Here is a 26,136-nt window from a genome sequence, read left to right as displayed (position 1 = left end):
ACACCATTCACCAGGGAGTCCCTATAAGGTGTAGAAGCAGCATAGTGGGTTACTGTTTCCCTTCCCACAGTCCCTGGAGCAGGGCTGAAGAGGGTCAGGGAGAAGGATTGGCTGCAGCACATTATGCTCAAGCTATAGATATGCTCAACTGGCAGATGCCTTAGAAACCAGCTGGCCCTTAGGTGGCTCTAAACTACATCATGGTCTGGCTTCGGGATAGCAATCAGAGAGCAGTAACAGGCTCCATGATGCCCTCTGCCCCCACAGAAGCCAAGTGCAGCGAAGAATGTGGTCCAGTGTTTTTAAGAAAAAACAAAGTAGACCAGAATTGTATTTCTACTGTAAGCGAGACAAACAGGGAAAAAAGGCTTCTGAAGTTGTTTTGGGGTTTTTTGCTCCTTAGATTGCAAAAGAGGGAAATGACCATAAAGGAACTACCTTTATCCTCTAGCTTAGTTACATTTCTTAATACAATGGTTATATTGAATTATGCATAGACCAGCTGATTAGGTTTTTTTCAGTAAGCTGTCACAACCCTATATTTTCTGCTGGCTATTTCAATACATTCCCACTGAATGCAGGAATACAGGTGAGCATGTCCCTAAGTTCAAAGAGGACATTCCCTGAGTGGTTTGTAACTTGTCTTAATTGGATGTTTTGGTGAATGGAGGAGCTCCGGTATCGATCGGGGGCAGTATATGGTTTATGTGTGTTTTGAAAAAGGGCTGCTTCTGGCGGAAACATCCACTCTTCCCTTTGGGATTGTGCAACAAAAAATGAGATTTAAGTCTAAGAATTGCCTGTAGCTTGACTTGTCACCAAATAATGAGTGTACTAAGCTTTTTAAAAACAACAACACTGGAGTGGGGTCTCTGACTCTTGCTGTGATATGCGCTAATACATATAAATGTACTTCCTAATGTGACTTTCCCTCCTCCTTCCACATTAGAATTTTAAAAAGCAAACCCTTGCAACCGCTATATTTATACCGTCAAGCACGTGCTCTTCTGAAAACCAACACAATTTCCCAAAAGAGTGAGAGAAGGGGAGGGGATTAGTTTCTAAACCCCTTCACCCACACAAACTACAAGTGAGAATTGTTTTTAGGGGTTGCAGTTCTGTTCTTAACTTACAGTGCTAGCAGAATCAAGTCCCATGGTTCTTTTTATAGCTGACAAAAGGTGTTAGAAATGAATGCCTACTCACGTTTAATATTAGCTTATATGGCACACAACTCGTGGAAGTACATGGCAGCATAATACTGACAACAGGAGTGTTTATACAGCAGAGTCAAAAGAAAACTAGACCAAGAAATGTCAGTATTCAGACAATTTGATGAAGTTCCCTACTTTTTACCAATAAAATAAAATAAAATAAAATAAAAATAAAAACAGAAGTGTCCTTGATTCAACAAAGTTTAAAAACTTTCAGTACTGTCAGAGCTACTTCAAAGCCATCTCCACATGTCACTCATGCCAGGGCTTCTACATGTATCTTTAGGCTTTGGTGATGTATCCTTCTCTGATCAGGAAATCATAGATTTTCCTGGTTTTATTCACATCGATCTTGATGAGTGCTCTAGCCTGGGCTAATCTCAAGCCTCCTTGCTTGTTACACTCGTTCACTAAAGCAGCTTTATATTCTAAATAGGCTCCAGGGACCAATCTCACCATCTGACAGAGCTGGAAGACAAAGGTAAAGTTAATAAACGTTAACATCTGCCACACTCGCTCGTCTTGCAATCCCTGGGATGGGGGAGGAAGGAATGACTACCAAAAACACACTTATTTTCCCCTGGGGGGGGGGAAAATGGCAATTACAAGTGAGTCCAACCCGCAAGTAATAAGAGGAAGAGTTTGCTGAGAGGAGGGCTCTCCTGTTGGCTGCTGTTTTAGAAAGCATTCTTTACTGACAATACACTAGGGAGATGAGTGAGAACCTAATATTGCAGACGTGTGTTAGCATCCTGCGTGGGTGGTGTTCTGTGCAGACCAAGGCAAGTGCACATGCCGAAGAAACTCACAACCACCAGTTCAGCATATTGGACAAATGCCAGACAGGGCTTCTGTCTATTAATCCCCTACAGATGACGGCTTTTTTTTTTTAAATACCCTTTTATAAAAGCAGCTATACACACAGCACTTGCCCTCTAGCAGTTTAGGGCAGGAAATAATGCAGAGTGGACATTATGCATTTGACAACAACTGAGCTTATTAAGGTGACAATCTCTAGTCTCTCCTGCAGACTGAAAATATTGATTTCAAAAAGCTCTCCGGTTCTGTTGTTTGACAGGAAAGTTCCCATGTGGCTCTCAAATATGGGCTTTCCCCTCAGTTCTGTGCTGTAAGGGTACCAGTGGAGATGCTGACTGCCTCTTTCTTTTTAATAATGAAGTGCTCAGTGACTGAACCCCATTGACAGAAGTCAGCTGAGACACAAGGTCTCAATAAGAGAGACCTTCTCTGAATTCTGCAGACAAGGAAATCCGACTCCCCTGTAAGCTAATGCCCGGGCTAAATTATTTGTATGCCTAATGGAGCCAGAAATGCCACATCCACTGGTGAAGTTGTGATCTGATTTTTCACAACTGCTAGATACAATGAATGGAAAACACAGTTGATTACTGTGGCGGAAAGGGAATCTAAAATTCATCTAGTGCACATCAGATGTACTGACATTTGCTCCTTGGTAGAATAGGTGGTGAGATAAAGACCTGGTTGCTACTGTCTTCCTCCAAGTCAAGACCACCATCTTCCATTTCAAAGATTAGTAGATGCGATTCCCATCATCCTTCCAGTGCTGTTTTTAATTAGCCAGATAAGTCAGTCTCTCATATAGGAATTGGGAGATGAACTATAGTATTCTATATGGTACTAGGCCAAGTTAACAAACAGTCTCTTAAAGAAGGCCAAATTCTGCTCTTTGAAACGTGCAGCTCTCACTGATGTTACTAGGAGCCTAGTATGCATATCCAAGGGCAGAAATTTGGACAAAGCACAAAAAAGCAAGAATGAACTGTTTCATCTTCCATTGATCATCACGGTGTTATAACTCAACTTCGGTAGGTTTGGCCTAATACGGTTGACTGAGGTTTGGTCCTTTGGTCTGAGCTGGCTGAACTATTGAAAAAAACATTGTTAGGAGCAAGTGATGGTTCCTGTTGGGCCCTCAAAGAAATCCTCAGCCAATTTTAAAGCAAACATTCATTAAGAAAACGTTGCTCTCATAAAACCAGAGTGGAGTAAGGGACATCACACTCTGCACATTATAATGTAACAACTTCCCCAAGCTTCTTGCACTACAGTAAACCCATTTGCTAGATCTACAAAATATAGTTCCTAAAGGCTCTCAAGGTTAAGACAGCTCAACAAGACAGCGTCCGAAGATAAATAGCTACATGGTGGTGGTCTGTCTTCCCATTCATTTCAACTCCTCTCCTTACCTCTTTCTCCTTCTCGTTAAGTTTCTCTGTGCCTGGGAGACCCGTGAGGTTCAGTGGGGGGGGCGCTCCGTCTACCTATGGAAATAAGGAAAGCATTGTTCACAGCCTACGATGCTAGTTCGGAGGCTGCAGTTTCTCCAGATGTTTTGTCTCAAAAGGCAGACATCAATGATGTTAACCTAGTCAAATCCAAGCGTTTGTGGTCAGCTCTTTAGGGCTCAACTTCAAAGCTGCACTAGTTTAACTAAAGACATGGTGTTTTCAATTGATTAAGTTAAAATTCCTGTGTGAACACTTAACTAACCTTTTTAAAGATAGGATTTGCAAGGGATCAACTTCAGCTAAAATGACATTAGCCAAGTTTAAATAGAATAAACAGCATTTTACACCTGTTTAGCTAAACTGACTCATACTTTTAGCTAAATCAGTGCAACTTTGTATGTAGACTGGCTTTACTGTGTGCAGTTCTACAGTTCACAGCAGGCATGAAACAGGAATTTTGTAGGAAACTGCCAGGATTGTTATCTTTTTACTGATAAGCTTAATGATCTATTTTTCCCACCTAATAGTGCAATATGTATAAAGTGTAACTGCAAATGAATGCCCACTGGAAACAAAGCAGCCAGATGGAAAATTTCCAAAAGAAGCAGTTGAAATGCTAAGCAAAAATACAGTATCTGCCACTATTTGCAGTGTTGGTCCCAGGGTATCAGACAGACCAGGTAGATGAGGTAGTATCTTTTATTGGACCATCTTCTGTTAGTGAAAGAGGTAAGCTTGCTACTCCGAGCTGCGTTTCACGTCAGACTGTAGATAAGTTTCTGCAGTTATATATTGGGAGGGGGACAGCAGAAAGAGTTAAGGGCTGGATTTTCAGAGGCTTTTGGTGTCTAAAGAAGCATACAGGTGCCTAGTAGATTTTCAGAAGTGCCTATGTGGGATTTCAGCTCCAATCGATATCACCAATGTGGGTATTGATACGAGTGTACATGATGGAATTTCCTTACAAACCAAGATAGTCACAGAAATGCTGTATGTGATCATGTAACTAAAGACAGTACCATACCACGTATGCACAAAGGGATTGAATTATGGTTGCATGGGTAACCTTAATTTTGGCAAGTTCTAACTTCTGAGTGCTTGACTTTGCAACCTTAATATTTGTGTGTCATTCATATATAAACTCCTCACATCTGCACACTGATAGGTTTGTCATGCACACATCACTCTGACATGCGAAGAGACCCAGAAGCAGCTCCACATGACTGCAAGGAAAGGACAGAACATCTTTACCATCTTTTAAACCAACCCTGAATCTTGTTGCAATGTAATCTGAAAAAAACTCTTCTCTTTTCCCTGGCCACACTCAATAACGCAGCTATAAAGCCTGATTCTATCTATATAGCCAGAAGGACCTAGAAATTCAGCAACAACCCACTGACTGCATCCAGAATGACTTGTGAGTTATAGACAGCGTTGACTTTTACTGTACTTGGGGATGAGGGTTGCAGATGGACAATTCTGTAATCAAGCAAGAGAGGCCACTCTCCTGAACTAACAGACTAGTGTCACTGATGCATGGTAGAGTCTACACAACACTTAGGAGGTAGTGTAGACATAGCCACCGTCGGCAAAATTTATGTTGCTCAGGAGGGTGAATATTCCACACCCTTCAGCGATGCAATTATACAGACCTAGCCCCTAGCGTAGAAGCCCTCCCATTGACATAGCTATTGCCTTTCAGGGAGGCAGAATACCCACGCTGCCAGGAACTCTCGTCGGCGTAGGTAGCATCTTCACTCGCTTCTGCACCACTGCAGTGCTGTAAGTGTAGATAAGCCGTGAATGTTCATGTAGACAAGCCCTTAGGGCTTTTATTATAGCTCCATCATAGAAAATAATTACCTGAATTTGAAGCAACTGGCATTGTGGGACTCAGGCCAGAATCACTGCAAGGAAATGAAATGTCAAATTAACTATGCATTGTATAAGAACAGCTGCAAAAATTGGCCCCTATGCTACTTTTTCCCATCTTGTAACAATTGGAACATCCAACTTGCATAACCCAGAGATGAAGCTTAGCAACTTACATATATTAGCCTGATCCTTGAAGTCAAAGGGATTTCCATGTGCGCAGCACTTTCCAGTACTGGCCCAGGAATAAAAACCAAAGATAGAGACTAGTGCGGAAAAAAGGGGACGCTAGATTTCTGTTGATGAAGACTGAACTGTACCCAGCAGGAGATAAAGGGAAAGTACTGCCTTTTCTCTAGACTATATTCCTAGACAGTACAGGATGCAAGTTGTACAGGATACACGTTTCCTTCCTGTGCATTGTAGGTTTTGTTCACAGCCCCAGTTTAGTTTAGATGGCATATTGATAAAGCTGCTGCCGCTAAGATCACACTGCCAGAAAGGACATCAAATGCCATCTGTGTTCTCATTAATACCCCTAAGGGAAGACCCTTGTTTCCTGCAATGGATTTAAAGATAGCAGTTCAGTTCGCATTGAGATAGATAATGTGGTCAAGTTTTCTCAGAAAAAAATCAGAATGCAGGTTACGGAACACTTTATGAACCCTACCTAGTCTCTCTTTGTTTGACCCTTAAGCACTATTTCCATCACTTAGGGCTTTTTTAAAATTTCTATGAATTAAGAGACTATTCTCCTCTCCCCCCATACTAATGTGGGAAACACATTTGTTACTGCCAATAGAAAGAAATGTTGAATCTTTCCAATTAAAGTTGTGCATGGAAAAGGCCTAATCTTACTGTAACCGTACATGTCAGCTTGTCGACTGAGCCATTGCTGGCAGGCGCTGCTGTCCTGGATGTACTGGAGGACTTCGGAAAGCATCGTGCGCTTTAGGCGCTCCTCCTCTCGCGACTTCTTGAGGTGATCGTAAGTTCTTGCACCTACAGCAAACATGCATCACGTTCTGACGGACTGTGCTGAACCAGAATTCTCAGCCTGCTGTTCCCTTACTTCAATAGCTAGGAAATGAATTGTCCCCTAATATTGGGCCAGATTCTGCTACCCTTATTCAGGTTGAGTGCAAATTATTTCAGTGGAAGTATTTGTGGAGTCACGTGAGGGTGTCAGGGTTATATTTAATTTCAGGGCAAAAATAAGTTACTATAAAAAAAAAAATCTCATTCAGCCCCAGAAGTGTGATTTAAAGTCTGATTCCTTCCTTCACATTCTTCACCTGTTGGTCGATACAGTGCAGCTGCCCTGTTCCCTGCATGGAAAGCATTTATGGCTACTGAGCTACTATACTAGTGCTTTGATAGCTTTTTGGAGTGATGACTATGTTGAGCTTTGCTCAATGGTGCGTTCACCAGGCTATCCATCAACTCAAAATAGTTCTAAAAAAACTCCACTGCTCTCCTGATGCATTATTAATAGAAGACTCTCTTAGCTAAAGAGTGAGTCAAACACATTTAAAAAAAAAAAAAATCTTCTCATTTAACACATCCTAAATGTAGCTTAAGCATCCTTCACTATCCTAATAGGCTGAATAATCTCCCATGTACTTACTACAGAAGTTAGTGATTCCTGCCGTCCTGTATTCCTGTAGACGCTTTATTTCCCTTCGCAGTTCAAATTCCACTGTTTTTTTCCCCCAACAGTAAAGAGCAGAGGAATCCAAAAAGAACAAATGTGGGTAAAATGCTGTTGTTAGTGAACATTGCTGCACATTCCTCACTCGTCGTCAGTTCAGTTACTAAAGTGTATAGCCACAGATAATATTAACTTTTTTGTACTTGCCCATCTGTGATCTTGAGCAAGCAGAACCTACAAATTACTGGATGTGGTATGATATAATCTGATCGCAATTCGGATTTATTTTGTAAGACCACTTCTAGATTGTTTGTGCAGCGAAGCTATTTTAGCTTCAGGCTCAGGGAATTCCTCCGCCCTGCTATCGATGAGCCAAATGATGCTACTCTGTGGGACTTTTATAAGACACTTTACAAACATTAACAATCCCCACAACACAGTTAGTTAAGTAGGAATATCCCGAGTTTACAGGAAGAGAAATTGTATAGAGAATATAGAGTCTGATTTTGTTCTCGCTGACATCAACAAGAGCAGAACTAAGCCCTAAGTAACTCTGGTCACAGAGGGACTCTGTACATACCGAGATTGGAACATGACAGACCTGAGGTTTTCAAGGGATTCCGGGGGGGGGGGGGGGGGGGGGGGGGCAATGTTTGGAAAGCTATCCTGTGTTTGTTTTCCTTGTTTTAAAGTCCCTAGCTATATGCCTTGTGGACCTCTTACATTATCCTACGTTGTCTCTGATCCATGATTTTAATTACTCAACTGTCTTAAGATTTTCCCTGGCTTGGATCCCCTTTCTCTGTGGTCAGTTCAGTAGTGCGTTAACCTAACTTTGCCCTTTATCTCTAGTTCGGGGATACTTATTAACTCGAGATTTAATTATACAGCTTTCTAGTACCAGTTAGTTTACAATAAGCAAAAAGTTTGTTTGCCTTAAATTAGTGAATCTATATTGCTCAGGAGCCTTATGTAATTAACGTGTATCCCTGGCTATGTCGAAGGGGGCTCAGATTAAATAAAAAGGCCTCCCTATGGCTAGTAAGACAATGGGACTAGGTGCTGGAGTCAGTACCACCCAAAAGGAGTAAATATTTCTAGGGTAAGACCCTAGCTCAGTATCTGGCTGTGTCATGAAATGCAGCCACATCTGGCGTGGAACAGGACAGCTGTTCACATGTTGCTTTGTGCTTGCTAATGAAGAGTAATTTCCCCCCCAACAAAGCCACAGAATTTAGGTGCAATTACCCGCACTGGAATTTGACCAGGACACACTGCAATACACTTTATAATTATGCAAAAAGAATTTGGACAATTAGATGATGGAACAGTTTGAAACCATTTAAGGTGAGGCGCTTAATAGAGGCTGTGCTGTATAGTTATGTCCTAGCTGAGACAGCACACATGTACTTTATGGAATATACAATTAACCGCTGACTTAACCCCAATATTAACTTAGGTCATAGGTATTTTACTCATTCTATGGTATAGCATGGCAGTGCACGAACAGTGATCTTGTCACAAAGAGGAAGGACTAGACAAGTTAGCATAGGACTGTAGTATTTCACTATCTGACATATCCAACAATACACTCAAATATAACTCAATGGACAATGCACCAATAAGAGCTGAGGATTATTTAGTATACCCACCCAGGTCCGTATTTATTTTATCTGAGGTAGATGGGTGGGAGAGGAGGAAAACCTGTACCGTATCTATTTAGAGAAGGCCATTGACAACTAATATAACAATCTGTCACCCACTTAAATGCTTACTTTCACTGAACAGATTAAACATGAACAAAATCAATAAAACACCTACGTGCATGGCTTTCAATGAACTTGTCATGCTCCACTGGGCCTAAAATTCTTGCAAACCGTCGCATTGTTTCATAAAGGTCTTGGACCTCCTTTGGGTATCGTCTCTCCAGAACTGCAATAAAAGAAAAATAGGGACCTCTGTGAGCACTATCTTTATGCTGGGCAGGGGAATTGGGATAGCTAGGCATTTTGTGGGGGGAGAAGAATCCTCTTCATATGGTAACTGCTAATAGTTCCCTTCACATGATACAAGTTCGTACCATGGTAGGGACAAATGCTTTAAAAAAAAAAAAAAAAAAAAGAAAGGACAATCTACACATGTAGCCAAAATTCCCACTGGTTGTAACTGACATGGTGGTAAAATATGCCCCTGGATCCTAATCCCCACTAAAAATTGTACTGGTGTTGCTACCAGGGCAGCTGACCTGGTGGAATTTTTTTTTCACTAAAATTCCCTAGTGTAGACAGGGCCTCTTTTTGTAAAGAGGCCCGGTCAGATTGTGGCCCCGAGGTAGTATTGTAATTCTAGCAATACTTCCTCAAACCAACTCACGTGTCATGATCATAACAATTTTTTTTTAAAAGGATCTTTAAAGCCATGAGTTAACATCACATCTGATATTACTTTTAATGGAGAGAGGGAACATAAATCCCACCAATAAAAGACTAAAGGAATCTGAACAGGTCACCATAATCTGTACCCACCGTATGGGTCCAAGTTTGATATTCTCCCCATGATGACAGAATTACAAACAAAGTGACAAAGAATGCTATGGTGCCCGCAACATGCAATTCTAAGTCCTAATGTATGATAACTAGGTGTTGATTGACAATATCTTGGACATAGTATGCGTAAACCATTTTATAATGTACACTGCAAATATCCAGCATTTAAAGTTTCTCTTTAACTTTGGCTTAAAGCCATTTTAAAACAAAAAGCTGTATTTAGTACTTACTCTGAAATTTTCTGAGGTTGATGAGGCCATGGTCTCTTATAATTCTATAATTAAAAAAGAAACAGTAGTAATAAGTAATAACTCATTTATTAGTGAACAATCGTCAAAGGGGTTCTGGTAATATTTATACAATTTTACACAAGTTCTAACTCTATAAACGGGGAATACATGATATTTTATAAGCTATTAGTCAGCACAAGTTTGGGATAGCTATGTTCGTTACCATGAGTCCAACCGGCAGGGCTCAAAAAGAGCTATAACCTCTTAAAAAGATCTAAAATAGCTTCTCTAAACCCAAATGTCATGTCTCTTGAATGTCTTATGTCTTGCCCAGCCAAAGCTAAAAGCAAGTCCCATGCTTGATTTTCAGCCAGCTTGATTTAAAAAAACAAAACAACAAAATGGCTGTTTTAAAGCCGCTCATGAGGTTAGGATGTTAGACTAGCCCCAAGGAAATGAGTTAATGGGCAGAGGATAGGTGAGATGGTCACGGGGCTCTGCAATTATCACATGGATATTGCTTGTGTGTGTGGTTATTTTATTAACACACAACTTTTGAGAGAGAGAGAGAGAGAGAGAGAGAGAGCGCACGCTCGCTTTTTGAGTAACTTTGTTAGGCAAGGTTGTGGCTGAACTTAAATCTATGAAATGTATTACTTCCTCTCTCTATTTACATAAACTGCACAAGTGTTTTTCCATCCCAAGTAGAACAGGATTTAATAGGCGTTGTGACAGTGACGTAAGCAGTTTTATGTTCTCTTAGGGTTTTGTCCTGCTTGGTCTATTAAAAACTTAACAGCCACTGACACCAATGTGCTTTACACAATTATAGGGGTTAAGACACCTTTTTTTTAAATAAGACACACTGTGTATCATCATGTAGTTTATGCCACATATAAATATTTTTTTAATTGGGAGAAGGAAGGGCAGGTCTAATTGAGTCTCCTTCTCTTTCAACTACCCTTCAAAATAACATGTTGTGTTGACCTTTTATTCTGGGAGGAGGGATGGACAAGTTTTGCTCCAAAGTTGTTAATCATCTTGGCCCCGGCAGTAAAAGGATGAATAACTTACAAAAAACTGGACAAAGTATTTGAAAGATTCAATGAATAATTCTAGAGTCATAAAATTTGTTGAATAAAGTATTCAAACTTTATTTAACCACCTCATATTAGCAACACATAGTTATCTGTATTATGTGTCCTCAGACACTTAGGAAAAGAGGCTCTAGTGTACTAACCATCATGATGCGAGCATATCTATGGAAAGGGATTGGGTTTAGTAAGAGTAGGAGACTGGGAGTTAGGCCTCCTAAACCAGGGTCTAAGTACGCCTGGCCTGACAGCATGGTGATTAGAGAAGGGAGCTGACTTAGGACTGCTGGTTTCTACATCTGGATCTACCACTAACTCGCTGAGACTTCATTTAATCTCAGGGTCCCACTCTACAAAATGGGTAGATTATCTCACAGGGATGCTGAAGGGTTAATTATTTATAAATTGCTTTGAGATGCTTGTATTGAAAGTACTCAACTGGTGAAATTCACCACTGCGCATATGGTGAGCACAAGGCCTATATGTCGCTTCTGCCTTGTTTTGACATCTTACATGGAAGTTTAAGGTGTGTAGAAGCTTGTGCAGATCCTTTGGCCAGGAGGAATTTCACCAATATGTACAAATTAGTTCTGTTGTGTGTGAATCTGCATACTTCCTAGTCTGCTGAAGTGTTAAATTCTCCTGCTGAGATCCATGCAGCTGATCTGTATTCTGTGCACATAGGGAAAGCAGAATAGCAGAGTTGAGATCTGCTCTAATAGGAGAAATTTCCCTCAGTATTAGGTTTTTGGGATCCTTCTGGAAGGTGCTAGTTAAAATCAATTACACTTAATATCAGGATAGTATTACTGCACATAACACCGTGAATATTGAAGCTCTGGACTACAATCACTGGTTGAGAACTCACTTTTTTCTCCTCTGCCTTTCCTTTAACCTGGAGTGATAGATATCTACAACTGCAATCTTCAAAGCTGCCAAGTATAGAAAGGAAGATCAGAAAAACAGATTAATCACATACGAGATTATCACACCAGGCTTCTCCCCAGATCCCCCAAAAACCTGTGTTCATCACAGCTTGAAAAGGCCCACTTCACTTGTACAAAGCAGGCTGGCTGCCTTTGCTTCAAGATGTTAAAAGTCCTTAGCCCAAAGTTACTATCTTACTATTGATATTAAGGACTTTTTGTTTTTCGCAAAAGGGAAAACATTTTGCCCTTTATACTTCCCTGAAAAGCAAATGGTTAGGCTTAATATTTGATAGGTTTTCTTTGGAGAAGGACTAGCCTGCAGAGAAATAAGGAAGGGGATTAAAGGAATGCCAAGAGCTAAAAAGACTGAGATCTGAATCGAGACAATTCAGAGTAGACTTTGCTGAGACTCTCAGAAATTACCTAGAAAATTTTTAGCTGGTTAACTTTTTTTTTTTTATATTTTGCTATCAACCAAAAGAGACCCAAGAGGGCAGTTCTGAACAAGTACAGAGAAAACTTGCTTGTTGTTAGAAACCATCTCTTTCTATAAGAAATTGTCTAAAATTCTTCTGGCTAATCCACCTATAGATTCTGCAACTCATTTGCACAGATACACTGAGGCTAATACATTTTCTTGGCACATTCTGGAGAGAGCAGATAAAGTAGACACCCAGCTCTTCCACTAGGACTAGCTTCATAATTCTGTTAAATAATTCAAAGACCCATCTTGCTAAATAAGCCGTGTGTGTTGATTTCTGGATTGGATTTTTCTCTCAGTGTTACTTATTTTAATGTTTTCCCAGAAAGAAAAGGCTTAAGATTCTACAACGGATTTATAGTCTGCAGAGACAACATGCAAATCTGTGAAACCAAGCAAGAGTATTTCTCCCTCCACCTCAATACACTGTATGAACAGATGTATCCAAAGTGTAGCAGAGCCAGAAACATGGTCCATGCATGACCATCCTCTCCCTGTTGCTGCAGGATAAAGACAAGTGCAGTTTATTAATGGAGAGTCAAATCAATTAGCAATTAATCTAGCAATGAAGAGGCGGGCTGCAGTAAGTATAGCTGTGGGAATTTACTTGATATTTTAAAATATACCATATGTATATTTATGTGTAAATTACATGTGGCTCCTAGTCTCCAGGCAAATGGCCAGTGTAGCCCTCTGTGCCATAAGGTTTAGCCGTCCCTCTTTATTGGAAACCCGAAAGGGTTGGGGTGTGAGCTCAGAAGCCAGTTCTAAGTTCATTTGATGTTCCTTTTTATTTATGTAGCATCTTCAGGATAATGTATTTTGACTTATGTGAAATCAGTATCCAAATTAAAGTCTGACAAGCTAAAATCCCGATGTCTTAGAACCTTTATCTGATACAGAATCTGGATGCAACAGATTACTAAATCATAGCAATAGGAAAGCTACAATGTCCTTGTTCTTTTTAACATAGGGCGATGGGAAGACATGGTGTATATTTAAATATAGATTTGCTTGGGTTTCTTAGCCCAGCAACAAGGCAGTATTAACAAATTCTCTATTCCTTGCTTAGATTCAGGGAGAGAAGAATGAGAAATGTAGTAAGTTAGATATGAATGAAATACCTTACCAAGTACAGGAATCACTGCCAATGTATATAAAACCTTTGTATTTTTAAGGCTCCCAAAAGCTAAGCTGCCATATTATTTTCTGGGATTTGTGTGGGAAGAACGTTGAGTAGACAGAGATTGCATTGGAGAAACTCTATAAATACCACCAGTAATTGGTCACCTGCAACTGGAGGATTGTATTTCTGACACTTTCACTTGAATTTAAAGTGTTCTGAAAGAAATTATGATTGATTGGGTAGGGGAGTGAACATTTACCAGAGCAAATGAAGGAAAAAAAATGGCTCTCTCACACAGAGAAAATTCACATTCATTGCAGTCGTCTTTTCTTTATTGACACATTCACATAGAAACAACTGATTACAAGATCTGGAATGCATGAATAACCCAGGCTACTACTATGCTACATGCTGCATGGTAATGAGAAAAGAGATGCTACGAGAATTAAAATGATCTGCCTGTTTTTCCCCTTGGAGAATGCTGGAGAGACAGCTGTTGACCTTATGACGAAGGAAATCCAAGGTGATGTCACAGTCAACGTGTCCATTATGGGAAAAGATAAGAAATGATCAGTATAGCTTCCAATAATAGACAAGGCTATTTCCTCCACTTTGAAACCAAAAAAACTGTGCACGTGCTAGCGTATATCCAAATATAGTTTGCCCTACCCTTCCAATTCCCTTCTCTAACAGCATCTGCTCTGCAGAAACCTGAGTGGCAGTGAATGAAAGACATGTTTCAGGCCAACTAATCCACTAGTTGGCATCACTCATCCATACAATCGGAAGAATGTAAATGAATTTATGTAATTCCCAGTGTGCTCCTGGCTTTGTAGGCACACATTGGATATAATCCAAACTCACCCCTTCCCAGAGGAGAGAAAAATCTTACGGAATCTATTTTAGACAGCTGTAGCAGAGCCTCCTCTAGGGCTGTCTCAGGAATAAACATTGTGTAGTGTTTTAAAAACAGTATGTTTAAAAGGACATTGCCAGGTTTCATGTCACACGTTTTCACGCCAGCACAATCCGAGTTTTAGTCTATATCTAATCCTTTCTTCAAAGTCTGCAGACTGCCTTGGTAAAATGCTTCCTGATGTTAAAAGTAAAAATATTTTTTTGAGGAGAGGGGATGGGGTAGGAGAAAGTCTAACACTATAATTCAGTCTCTAATAAAAACTCAGTTTCTAAGATTTTTCAAAAGCCCCTGACTGAATTACAGATTGGTAATGATTTGTTTCTTTCATTCTATCCATTATACTATACTTAATTGCGATATCAATCATCTACCTGCTCACACTTACCAACTTACATGTGCTGCACACAAAGAGTTAACCGTAATAATGTATTTCACACTGCTCCTGAAGCCATCTTGTCAGCTTCAAGAAGTAAAAGTGAAGGATACAGATGATCCCGGGTGGTAAGAAGCTGGATGACTCAGCAATCACAAGCATTCTGTGCTCCTGATAAAAGACATTTGGGAGTCTAGATGCCTTATGTTAAACTGCATTTCTCTTTCTTGTGGGAGTAGTGAGAAACTGTGTAGAGCAATGCAAGGAAATATAATTAGGATGAAATTAAAGGGACAGGGGTCAGGTAGCTTAGACCTGAAAGAGAAGATGACCATAAAACAAATCTGCCCAGTTCATTTTCATCGTCTAATCGGAGTGAATTTCCCAAAGCAAGACGTAGAAAGTAAATTAGATTTCAAAAATTCATTTTTAACACAATGGTTATGGTAGGAACACGGAGGAAAACATTTGGCTTTCTTAAAAAAAAACAAAACAAATGTAGGCTAAATGTTAGGGAGGAAAAATTCCTATCTGTGAGAACTCTTTGTGAGATCCTCATCCCTGTGCTAGTCTCCTTTATGCTGAGTAAGAGGGCTGGAGCCTTTTGAAGGAGCCCTAAGTACCCCAGGCGTGGCTGATAGAGTACAGCTGCCTATCCTGGCCCTTCTCACAAGCCCCAGTGAAGATGGTATGCCAGGAGGAGGAGCTGGGAGCAGGAGGGACATATTGGGACAAGCTGCAGGAATTCCAGGCAGTGCTGTGGCCCACAAGACAACCAGGGGAGACTGTCATAACTTAGGCCTCTGGTACGTTGGAGGACTTCTCCTGCCTCCAGAACAGCCAACGACTGGGAGAGTACAAAGATGGCTTGCAGTCTCCTTATCCACTCTCCTCCACTGGGCTCTGAGTTCTGTGCTGTACCTCTTTGAGGGATATCTTAAATGTCTAATGTTGGGGGAGGAGGAGAGAGCATGCAATTGATGTGGAAGATTGTGTCGGTAAACTGGTTACTGTGAATAGCAAATGTATGAATAGGCTAAAATAGATGAATTAGCAAACAGAACCAGGACACTATTTATTTATTTGCTTGCTTTTCGATTAGCCAGGAGTTAATGGAGGAAACAAGAGCAGCTGTATTTACGCATAATTTCTTTCCACACGTGTTTAAAGAGGAAGAACTTTTTTGTCAGAGAGACCATGTTGAACCTCTGCACAATGCACACTAGTCAGTGACTTCCCGAGGTAAGCTTTATAAAGGAATGAGAGGCTGATTTATAATGCAGACAAACTGTTGCTATTCCAAGATTATAGTTTACAGATGGAAATATTTCCTGGGAGTCAAGAGAAGGTTTAAAGATTACAACACCATGTTCTCTGCTGTGTCCTGCTAAACTTCACACTGAAATTTGGAATGACTGGGCTATGTGGAACTGGAGTTTCCTCTGTGACTCCAAGAAACACTAAGGCTTTCATGGTCAGGGTTACATAAAGAATGAAAACCTGCCCCCCAATAATTAGATGGAGAACTCTGAAATGTGAGAACGGTACTGTTGAATATTCAACATGTTTACAAATGAGAGAGACCAGAAATCCTCTTTCCCCAAAGGATTTAAACCTAATTCAATTCTAATACTTCCTTTTGTTTGGTACCAATTAGGCAAAACTTATTCGCAGAATTTCAGTGAACTCTTATTAGAAGCTCTTCTCTGAACAATATTAGAAGCTGTGAGAGTAATCCTCCTTTTCATGGAGAGGAAAAGGAAATCTTTATATTCAACTATGCCAATGCAGTTCAGTGTATTCACTTGGCTGAACAAAGATCACAATATCTCAAAGAGCATATTTTGAACTCACTGCACAGGGCTTAATCTGCGCACCACCTACTGTTGCCTGTATCAATACCACCTTGCTAGCAGATTTCACAAACTAAGCAGGATTAGGACAGGTGGGAAGACTTTCAAGCAACACCTAGATTCAACGGGAAGTGGTATTAGTAATTCACTAGATGGCACTGTTGCATCTAAGTCAGTACTGAAGCAATGCCACAGCATGGTGTTAGCTGACACAGTGTTGCATGAGGTGCTACCTTTCAGATCAGGGTAAAATCCAGGCTCTGACCTCTTAAGATCCATGACTGTATCATAGTTCTTTACACAGATATTCTAGGGAAGATGCCTGTAACCTGGCAAAACTCTAGCTCTGGTAATACCATAAGCCTACCCAAATTCTCCCTGCAGTTTCTATTGGATATAGTATTCCTGACTTCCTTTCCTAAAGTGAGGTACGATGTAGTTGGGTCTTATTAAAATGTTCCACCTTACATTTAGCTACATTTCAGTGGTGGGTAAGGCGATCTCTTTAGAGTAAATGTATCCTGTACGCCCCTGGTTAAAGTTATGGCAGGAGCACTGGATTGAAATACACTATAGAAATGCAAGTGTTATACCCAGCACACACAATTGAGAGAATTCTATTAAAATTGAAACTTTACCCCCAAAACCCATATGTGCAGAAAAATCAATTGAACAACGTTGACCAGGCATTTTGAGACGCCACTTTCAAACATTCTTCCCAAGACATGGGACTTACCATGTAAAATGTCTGAATCATCTTCCACAAAATCTATATCTCTCAAATCCCATTCAGCATAGTTGTCAAACTCCTGTTCAAAGAAGACCAACAAGTGCTCACTAGTTAATTCTAGGAACCTTGATAACTCACTGGAGCAGATGACAGAGCTGAAGAATACTGAAAATAGAGATATTTACTAAAGACCATTCCCGCCCCACAAAAAAAAGTCAAGTTAAGCATGGCTTTACAAGACTACATCCTTATGCAAGGTACACACCAGATGGAAAAACCCCACTGGGGTTTTAATTAGTGGAAGAATAATCTACTGCACCAATGACTGTAGCAGAAATACACAAGCATCCAAGTGGAGTACAATTTAAATAGATCATCATCTACCAGGTAACTGCCATTGCTCCTATTCTGTGTGGAAAATTCTGCGCAAAAATTGAAAAATAACATGGGCCAATGGGGGCTGTGCCTGCTTATTTTAGGATTGACTTTATCCTGGTATGTTAATTATGACATTAGTGATCACTGAATGAATAGAAGTTTGCTTTGTAAGAGGACTTTGTAACCATGGGCCTGATCAAAAGAAATTGAAAGCAACAGGAGCCTTCTTGTGAACTTCAATTAGGTTTGAATCAGGTCAAATGCATGTGTCTCTAGGGAAAGTAAACTAAAAATAAGCTGCCCCCTTTTGTTGAGCATCTCATTCACACATCTAGCCTTCTTGCAGAAGAGTCATTCATTAGCAGACTTTTGGTAATGCTAATGGCATGCCTTACAACGCTTATTCACAAAGTCAGGGTTAGCTGCTTCTCAGGCCCTTTAATACACCTCTCTGATTATAAATGGAATCCCCTAAAGTAAGATCTGCAGAAGAGAAGAATGAGGGGGGATTTGATAGCTGCTTTCAACTACCTGAAAGGGGGTTCCAAAGAGGATGGATCTAGACTGTTCTCAGTGGTATCAGATGACAGAACAAGGAGTAATGGTCTCAAGTTGCAGTGGGGGAGGTTTAGGTTGGATATTAGGAAAAACTTTTTCACTAGGAGTGTGGTGAAGCACTGGAATGGGTTACCTAGGGAGGTGGTGGAATCTCCTTCCTCAGAGGTTTTTAAGGTCAGGCTTGACGAAGCTCTGACTGGGATGATTTAGTGGGGGATTGGTCCTGCTTTGAGCAGGGGGTTGGACTAGATGACCTCCTGAGGTCCCTTCCAACGCTGATATTCTATGATTCTAAGGTCATGGCTATCCTTGGTTTTATCATCCAATCCTCTCATTTCCTTTAATACTTTTTATATGGATATTAAAGAAAATCTGTAGATAGAATGAGTGAGTGTGTGTATGTGTCCCTAATCGGTAGCAACAACAAAATAAGACAAGAGAGATTTCTACCTCAATAAAGTCCGCTCTAGCTGGCATGTACCCAGCCATGTCCCTGGAGAGCAAGGAATCAAAGGTAGGTCGTGGAGGATCATCAGCAGCTGAAAAAAATATGGGTTTTAGTTGCTGTGGATATTTTAATTTGACATGTAATTGCAAAACAGACTGCAGTTTTAGAAAAGAGTATTCCCTTTTCAGGTGCAGGAGGAATTTGTTTAGCTAAGACAGCCTTATTATTTAGTAATTCGGATGGGTAAAAGTGCTGAGTCCATTGGGATAAGGTGAGGTACACTACGTTCCTCAGAGAATCCTCTGTCTATAGTGTTGACCAGGAGCATTTTTTTGGGTGTTCACTTTCTTGGGTTCAACATCAGGTGACTTCATTCCCTCACTCTCCCACAATGCACCTAATGGAGTGCAGTATATTTGATGTACCAAAAGGCTTGGTCTGGTATATGGAAAATCCTATTCTTAAATATTCTATGGTGATCCACAGACCAAATATTACTCTCCTTTCTGAGTAAAAGCAAAGTACACACCCTTCTCCAAGGTTCAATCAATTCTCTGAATATTTTATCTTAGAGACTGTGCAAAGAAATCCAGTGTCCATCCCTACAGTGGATACTTACGGTGGAATGGAATGGCCGTGTCAGCGTTTTGTGCCTCTTCTGCCTGCTTCAAGTTCAGCAACGTAGATGCAAACAAGGGATTGTTGATGAAGTGTTTCATATAATGTTTCTCACACTCCTCCTTTGCTTTTGTGCACATCTGATTGGCCACGTCCTGCCTAAGGAGGGGAAAATCCCACAGAAATTGGCTGATTTTTCACTAATGGAAAAAAGAATTATTTAAAGAGAGCTTGGTATGCTCAGCCTAGCAAAATGAAGGCTGAGGGCGGAATATGATTTCTCCCCAGATGTAGTTATAGAAAGTAAATAGCAGGGATGGAGAAGAGCTATTTAAGCTAAAGGACAATGTTGGCACAAGAATATATGAACTGGCTATGAATAAATGTAGGTTGGAAATTTAGATGATGGTTTCTAACCATCAGAGGAGCAAAGTTCTGTAATAGCCTTCCAATACGCGTAGTGGGAGCAAACAACCTAACTAGTTTTAAGAAGGAGCTTGATAAAACTTTATCGGATTATCTGAGTGGGTTGCCTGCAATAACAGGACTGGACTCGATGACCCAGTCCTTTATCCTATGTTCTAAATGGAAATTCGAACAGGTTTTCCAATTTAATTTTGTCTGCAATTATATTCATGAGACCTCATGTTGTTCTGTTTAAAGCAGAGCCTGGAGTTCTGTTAACTTTACAATCTGGCTGTTAAGTATGGACCACATCTTAATACAGGCATTGTCTTGTGAATAGGAAGGGAGATGGCTCCCAATTGCAAGCATGATCTCCTCTAATTTGCAAAAGCCTAACTACAATTATTTGAATACAGACTAATACCAGAAAAGTAATTATCTTTAATGTGATATAGCAGCTGGAAACAAGAAGCCAGCACCATGTGACCAGCCAGCTCTCAGCTGACCACAAGCTTTATGGACCATCTGGGTGCCACAGACCACAGTTTGCGAACCTTTGTCTTAAGGCAGTTTACATATGAGTAAACTGAGGCAGGGTGAAATTAAAAGCCTGATCGTGCTAGATGTCAAGCGCTCTCAAATTCCAATGACTTCTGTGGGAGTTCTGCACCTAATCTCTCAGGATTAGGCCTTCAGTGCCTTCCTCAATGTCACACACAGTCAGTGGTAGAGCTGGGAACGGACCTCTTGATCTTTCATTCCTCCACACTAATGGTTAGATTGGACTCTCACCCATGAGGAATATGCTATGTTGTGTGCCAGAATATTCAGCACTCAGATCCTAACCCAAAGCTCTCAGAAATCAATGGAAAGACTTGATTTCAATGGGCTTTGGTTCAGGCACTAAATTCTCACCAGTTTCCAAATCCACAGTCCATCACGGCCTCTAGAAGTGCCATTTCCTCCTGAGCTGTCCAGCTGGGATCCAGAACAGGAAAATCTGACGTCTGGAGAGAAAAAAGAACAAATCTCAGGGTCCCTCTCTGTATAGATCACCACCTACAGAATCAATGAAATTCTGGTGCTATCTGGCAGTAACAGCTCAAGCTGCTTTGGTGCTGACCGTTTAAAAGCTTCACTTTGTCCCAAGGCAGTTTTATGTCAATACGCCATCTCCCATAATTACTGCTAGTTTGTGAAACGGTCATTATAGAAGCTCTAAATACAGCAACATTTAATGTATCTACCAGCTGTAATTCAAAAAAGTATAGTGTCATGAAATGAAATCTAAATTGTTTTTTAAAAGAAGTTTCTTTAAACTTTTTCACTGGGGGTGGGAGGAAGCAATTTGTCCATATGATAAAATAACCGTCTACCAATTTTTCTAATGAAAGCCTGTGAGCCATATATGGACAATAAAACACAAATTAAAAAACCTTTGCATCATTCTATATAGTGTTAGATATGGACATTTTTTCTTTAATTTTAGTAAGAATATAAGAGCTGCCATACTGGTCAGACTATGGTCTATCTTGCCCCATATCCTGTCTCTGACAGCAGACAGTACTAGAACTTCAGGGGCAGTGTACAGAGCCACCCATCTTCCACTCCCAGTTTCTGGTAGTTCGAGTTTAGAATCACCCCGAGCACGGGATTGTATCCTGATTATCTTGGCTAATAGCCATTGATGGAGCTTTCCTTCATGAACTTATCCAGTTCTTTCTTTGAACCTAGTTATACTTTTGGCCATCACAACATCCCATGGCAATGAATTCCATAGGTTAGTTGTGGGTTGTGTGAAATAAATACCTCCTCTTGTTTGGATGAAACCTGCTGCTTATAATTTCATTGGATGACCCTAAATTTAAAAAAAAAAAAAAAAAAAAAAAAAATCTGCTGCTGGGTTAGATTTCTGACAGTTATAAAACTCTGAAAACGAGGTTGTGTATCCAACAGACTTTTAATGTGAGATTAGTAAACATGGGTCTAACTTCTGTAAAAGGATAACAAAACCCAAGATGAAGAAAGATAAATTTAAATTGTATACTTACCATGATTTCATAAGTATGATCGCTCTGGTGTTTCTTATACTCAAATCCTCGTGTGAAACACTGCAAAATAAAAGATTAAAACCATGTTACTTTCCTGCCTCTTCCTTGAGAATAACATTTAAGTTCTGTTTTGGTTTCTTTTATTGTGCACTAACTAACAAAAATTGTCCACTTTATAGATAAAAGTGGATTTTTATAGTGATTTAGTCCCCTCTACACACAAAAATCCCAATTTGAGTTAATCTGTTGTTGGACTGTTTTCACAGTGGCTCATTCCAGAGGACAGAGCACAGACATTTATATGCAGAAAAGTACTAGAAGAATAAAATTTCCCTTTAGTTAAAGGAAGAAATAACTTGCCACCCATCTTTCCCAGTTTAATACTATATTGAGGATGGTTCCCACTATGTACTGCAATTTAAAAGGAATTCCGCTTAGATAAGACCTGAGATATAAAAGGTATGGTCTATCTGTGTAGACCACTGCACCATGTCTTTCTCTCTGTGTGTCCATGGGTGCCTAATCAAAGACTTCCTTCACCTGCTCATGCTGAATTCCACATTTCTCCCACCCTCCAACATTTTCTCTACCATTTCCCTGTCTCTGAGCAAATATTTATCAGATGAACATGAGTTGATACGAGACGGACTAGCAACTAAAAGGTGATAGGCAATGGTTTATCATTTAGAAATAGCTTTGATGACCTGGTTCTCTACAAGGCATACACTTCCACTTTTACACTCAGCTTACCTGCAAACACAGGAGAAAGGGAGGAGGCCCACATTCTGCACATTTGATGTACGGTTCCATGAGGTAGGAAGAGCAGCCTCGGCAAGGTGGTTTATCAAAAGGGTCATCTATGAAATCAACAAGAAAATACGCTGAAGGAAACTGAATGGAACACACGCATGATATTATTGTTTACGCAATCATCCATAACCACTAGAACCTTGTATTTTTAAAATAAAGTTAGCAGTGTATCTACATCCTGTGTGGTCTCTTCAGTTGATATTACATTTTTAAAAATAAACTGTTTAGGCAATAAGAGTTTACATGTTACAGCTGATGTAACCCTTTCTTCTCTAATGCAGTTTCAGCTTCCTCAACTATCTGTTGGAAGTTCTTCGTCCAACTTCAGCTGCTAAAGAGATCCTTACCTTGACATCTTCCCAGAGATGGTGAAATTATAGATCATAACTTGGGCCGGATGCTGTGATGTGCTGGGCATCTTAAACTTATGCAATGAAAGTCTATCCTATTGAAATCTATGAATACTATCCTGCGGAAATGCAAGCAGCACGGACTGGAAGACCAAAGAGGTCCTTTCTAACTCTAGTATCTATGATTCAGTGCTTCTGAAAGCTGGTTAAATCACAGACTAGGAGACCAAAGTAATATATTTATCTAGGGAGACTGCACAGCACAGGAAGTGGCAGCTGTCCTATCTGTTTGCCCCCAAAACAACCTAAAACAATAGTCTGTTGGGGTGAGAAAGGTGTTCTGTTTCTATAGCCAATTCAAGCCTTGGCCTCTCTAAGTTTGTCAAGAAGGGAGTTAATAAATGTTGTGTAGTGGTGGGTGGGTTTGTTTGTGACAGATTTATTCAGTGGGATATTTATATTTTATTTAAAACTTTATATTTAAATAAACAATTAGGATACTTAATTTGTTTATTCAACTAGACTATTTCCATTACCAATCCTCTGATCCACCGAGGACCCCCATCAAATTATCTTATGACGGTTCTGGGCCCAAAACCATCGCGTGGATCAAAATACCCTATTTCTCAGCAACCCTCATTGGAGGATAAAGCCTTCAAGCGAGGGCAGATGTTTTTAAGACCTCTCTGTAAAGCTCTATTTATTGAACTTACTGCTGAAGGAGGCCAGGCGCTCCATCCTGCTCACACGGTTGTGTTCTTCTTCAGGACAGCAATAAAAGCACCCCTCCTTGTACAACACTCTTCAGTGTAACACGAACACCTGCTAATGTGTCTACCAGGGTACCATCCAATCGAAAGAAAGCAGGCTGTTATACAGCCCCTAGAACAGATAAGCTCCTCTAAGATTGTACCAACTATTCAAGCAAAAGGGCTGTCAGTCATTGCAACAAAGATCATTTGACGTGGCTGAAAGTCTGTTCTCTGCAGGTGAGAGAAGAAACCAAATGCAGAAAAATACAATTCATAGTATTAAGAAATCTGGAGCTCCAGGATCATCACTTATCTGAAGAGAAGACTGATGTGACTCCAGTAAAGGTGGTGATTGCCAAGTAACCGTAACATCATGAATCTTGAGTACTTTGCTATAATTTGTCCTTCATTAGCTCTGCAGAACCAAGAGCTGGGCCTTTACGGTTTTATATATTTGTACTAGGCAGATTTAGTCTCTTCCTCACTGCTTATCTGTGATTAAAAAAAGAGGCCTTGAAGTCCTGAGAGTTGAAAACAGAAATTTCCTTCACGGAGTAGCGAAAGTTTCCTCTAGGAGCATGGTCATCAAAGCTAAGTTAGTGGACTTTATAGAACCGATAACTGCTTTTAAGAGCTGTGAGCTGGCTCGCTGTATATTCTCCCCTTCTCGTGCAACAGTGCCAGGACAACTATATTCCTGTCAGAAAAGAAAATAAGTAATTTAATTCAAGGATCTAACTGCTTTACAAACATTAACTAATGCACCCGGCAATGAATTCTATTAGAGAGGTCAGTATGGTGGTCATAGTATCTCCAATTTACTAATAAGGAAACTAAGGCCAAGGAAGTGAAGTAACCTGCCCAAAGTCACAGAGCAAACCAGTCATAAACCAGGGAGCAGAGTCCAGACTCTGTTCTAGCTATTGGATCACACTTCAGATCAAAGTTCCCAGAAGAGAGCAGGACAGCCATCAAGTAAGGTACAATTTTGTTAGTAACAAAAACTTGTTATTTGAATCTAGTTTAATTAAAACTGATTCTCCCCAAGAATCTATAATGTAAATTTCATTGTGTGAAACATTTAAAATGTATCAGTACCAACCAACAAAAACACCCAATGGAGAATTGCAATAGAAATGTATGTTAGAATAGAGGGCTACTGAAATTAGATGTAGGGTAAGGACCTTTTCAACTCTATGCAAGTATGGGGAAGAGAAAGGGGGTACTCTAGGCAAGTGTTTCTCAATCTTTTTGATATTAGGAACCTGCTTGCTGCCTTCCTAAACTGTGCCAGGGAGATCTCAGGGACCAGAGCCACAGACCAGTTGTTGAGAAACACTGCTTCAGTTCAGCATGATGAATATTATCCTCCTACTCCTAGTTCCAGAATAGGTGCAGTTCTTGGTAAAATTATCAGCAGTGCAAAAGAGAACAAGGTTGATACCAAGGCACTTCCACCGCACTAATACCAATGACGGTTCAACAGCCTCTCTGACGAAGTTTTGTTTCATGGATCTATCTTAGGGTTTTATAGGGCCGTCCATCACCATAGTATCTGATTGCCTGCCATGGAAAATCAAAGTCCCTACTGTCAAGTATCAGGGGGTAGCCGTGTTAGTCTGTATCTACAAAAACAACAAGGAGTCTGGTGGCACCTTAGAGTGCACTGTATGCATCCGAAGAAGTGAGGTTTTTACTCACAAAAGCTTATGCCCTAATAAATCTGTTAGTCTTTAAGGTGCCACCAGACTCCTTAAAGTCCCTAGTGGTCTTCCTGGAGTTTCTGAGCTCCATCCACTCCTCCAGAACAAAAGACCCCGACCCCACCCCCCAAGAACCAAAACTGCCCAAGCCCTCATCCCTCAGAATCAATGGGACCCCCCCCCAAAGACACCCCTAGCCCAAAACCCCGCCCCCCAAACAGACCCCGCCCCTGAGAGCCTTGCGGCTGTGGTTTACCTCAGCGCCCCCTAACGGAGCAACAGGGGATGCGCGCCCCCGGCGGCGCGCGCTCCCACCACCAGAGCGCGCATCTGGGGTGGCCGGGAGCGCGCAGCCACCCCTTGTCTAGACTCGCCCTCCCCCCACTCCCCACTTGGTATCTCCCTGCTTCCCCCCGTAGCCACATGGTCTCTCCCCCGGCTCGCGCCCCGCTTTGCCCCCAGCCCTTTACCTCACGCCGGCTTCGCCCAGGCCCCGACCCCGACTCCTCCGCTCCCGTCCCAGCGGCCGTCCCCACGTGCTCAGGCTCGGCGCGGCGGGAACGCGTACGTGCGCGCCCACGGGGCGGGAGGGGGTGAGGTTGCTGGCGCCCGCACGCCACGTGTTTGTGGGTTTAGGTCGCGCCGCAGGAGGGGAGGGGGGGGGCGAGTTGTGGGGCTTGGGGGCGCAGCGCAAGGGGGCGGGAGGGGAAGGACTTGTGGGGTTTGGGGCGCAGCGCAAGGGGGCGGGAGGGGGAGGAGTTGGGGGGTTTGGGGG

General features: G+C 41.1%; 1 protein-coding gene across 1 annotated transcript; it reads right to left on the bottom strand.

The window, feature by feature from the left end:
* Window positions 1-1,193: 1,193 nt before the first annotated feature.
* TADA2A (transcriptional adaptor 2A) lies at window positions 1,194-25,932 on the bottom strand. The gene is given in 17 exon segments (XM_034752730.1): window positions 1,194-1,682; window positions 3,443-3,502; window positions 3,504-3,517; window positions 5,348-5,391; window positions 6,226-6,358; window positions 6,984-7,055; window positions 8,829-8,939; window positions 9,784-9,827; window positions 11,746-11,809; window positions 17,295-17,367; window positions 18,675-18,763; window positions 19,292-19,449; window positions 20,611-20,702; window positions 21,747-21,806; window positions 22,497-22,603; window positions 23,620-24,355; window positions 25,832-25,932. Coding segments are annotated over 16 exon segments (1,332 nt in total). The 5' UTR covers window positions 23,645-24,355; window positions 25,832-25,932; the 3' UTR covers window positions 1,194-1,496.
* Between the last annotated feature and the right edge of the window lie 204 nt (window positions 25,933-26,136).

This window comes from Trachemys scripta, chromosome 18 (assembly GCF_013100865.1).
Source record: "Trachemys scripta elegans isolate TJP31775 chromosome 18, CAS_Tse_1.0, whole genome shotgun sequence".
In the NCBI taxonomy this organism is placed as follows: Eukaryota; Metazoa; Chordata; order Testudines; family Emydidae; genus Trachemys; species Trachemys scripta.
Note: the sequence above shows the minus strand (reverse complement) of the source record. Positions and strands in the feature narration are given on the sequence as shown.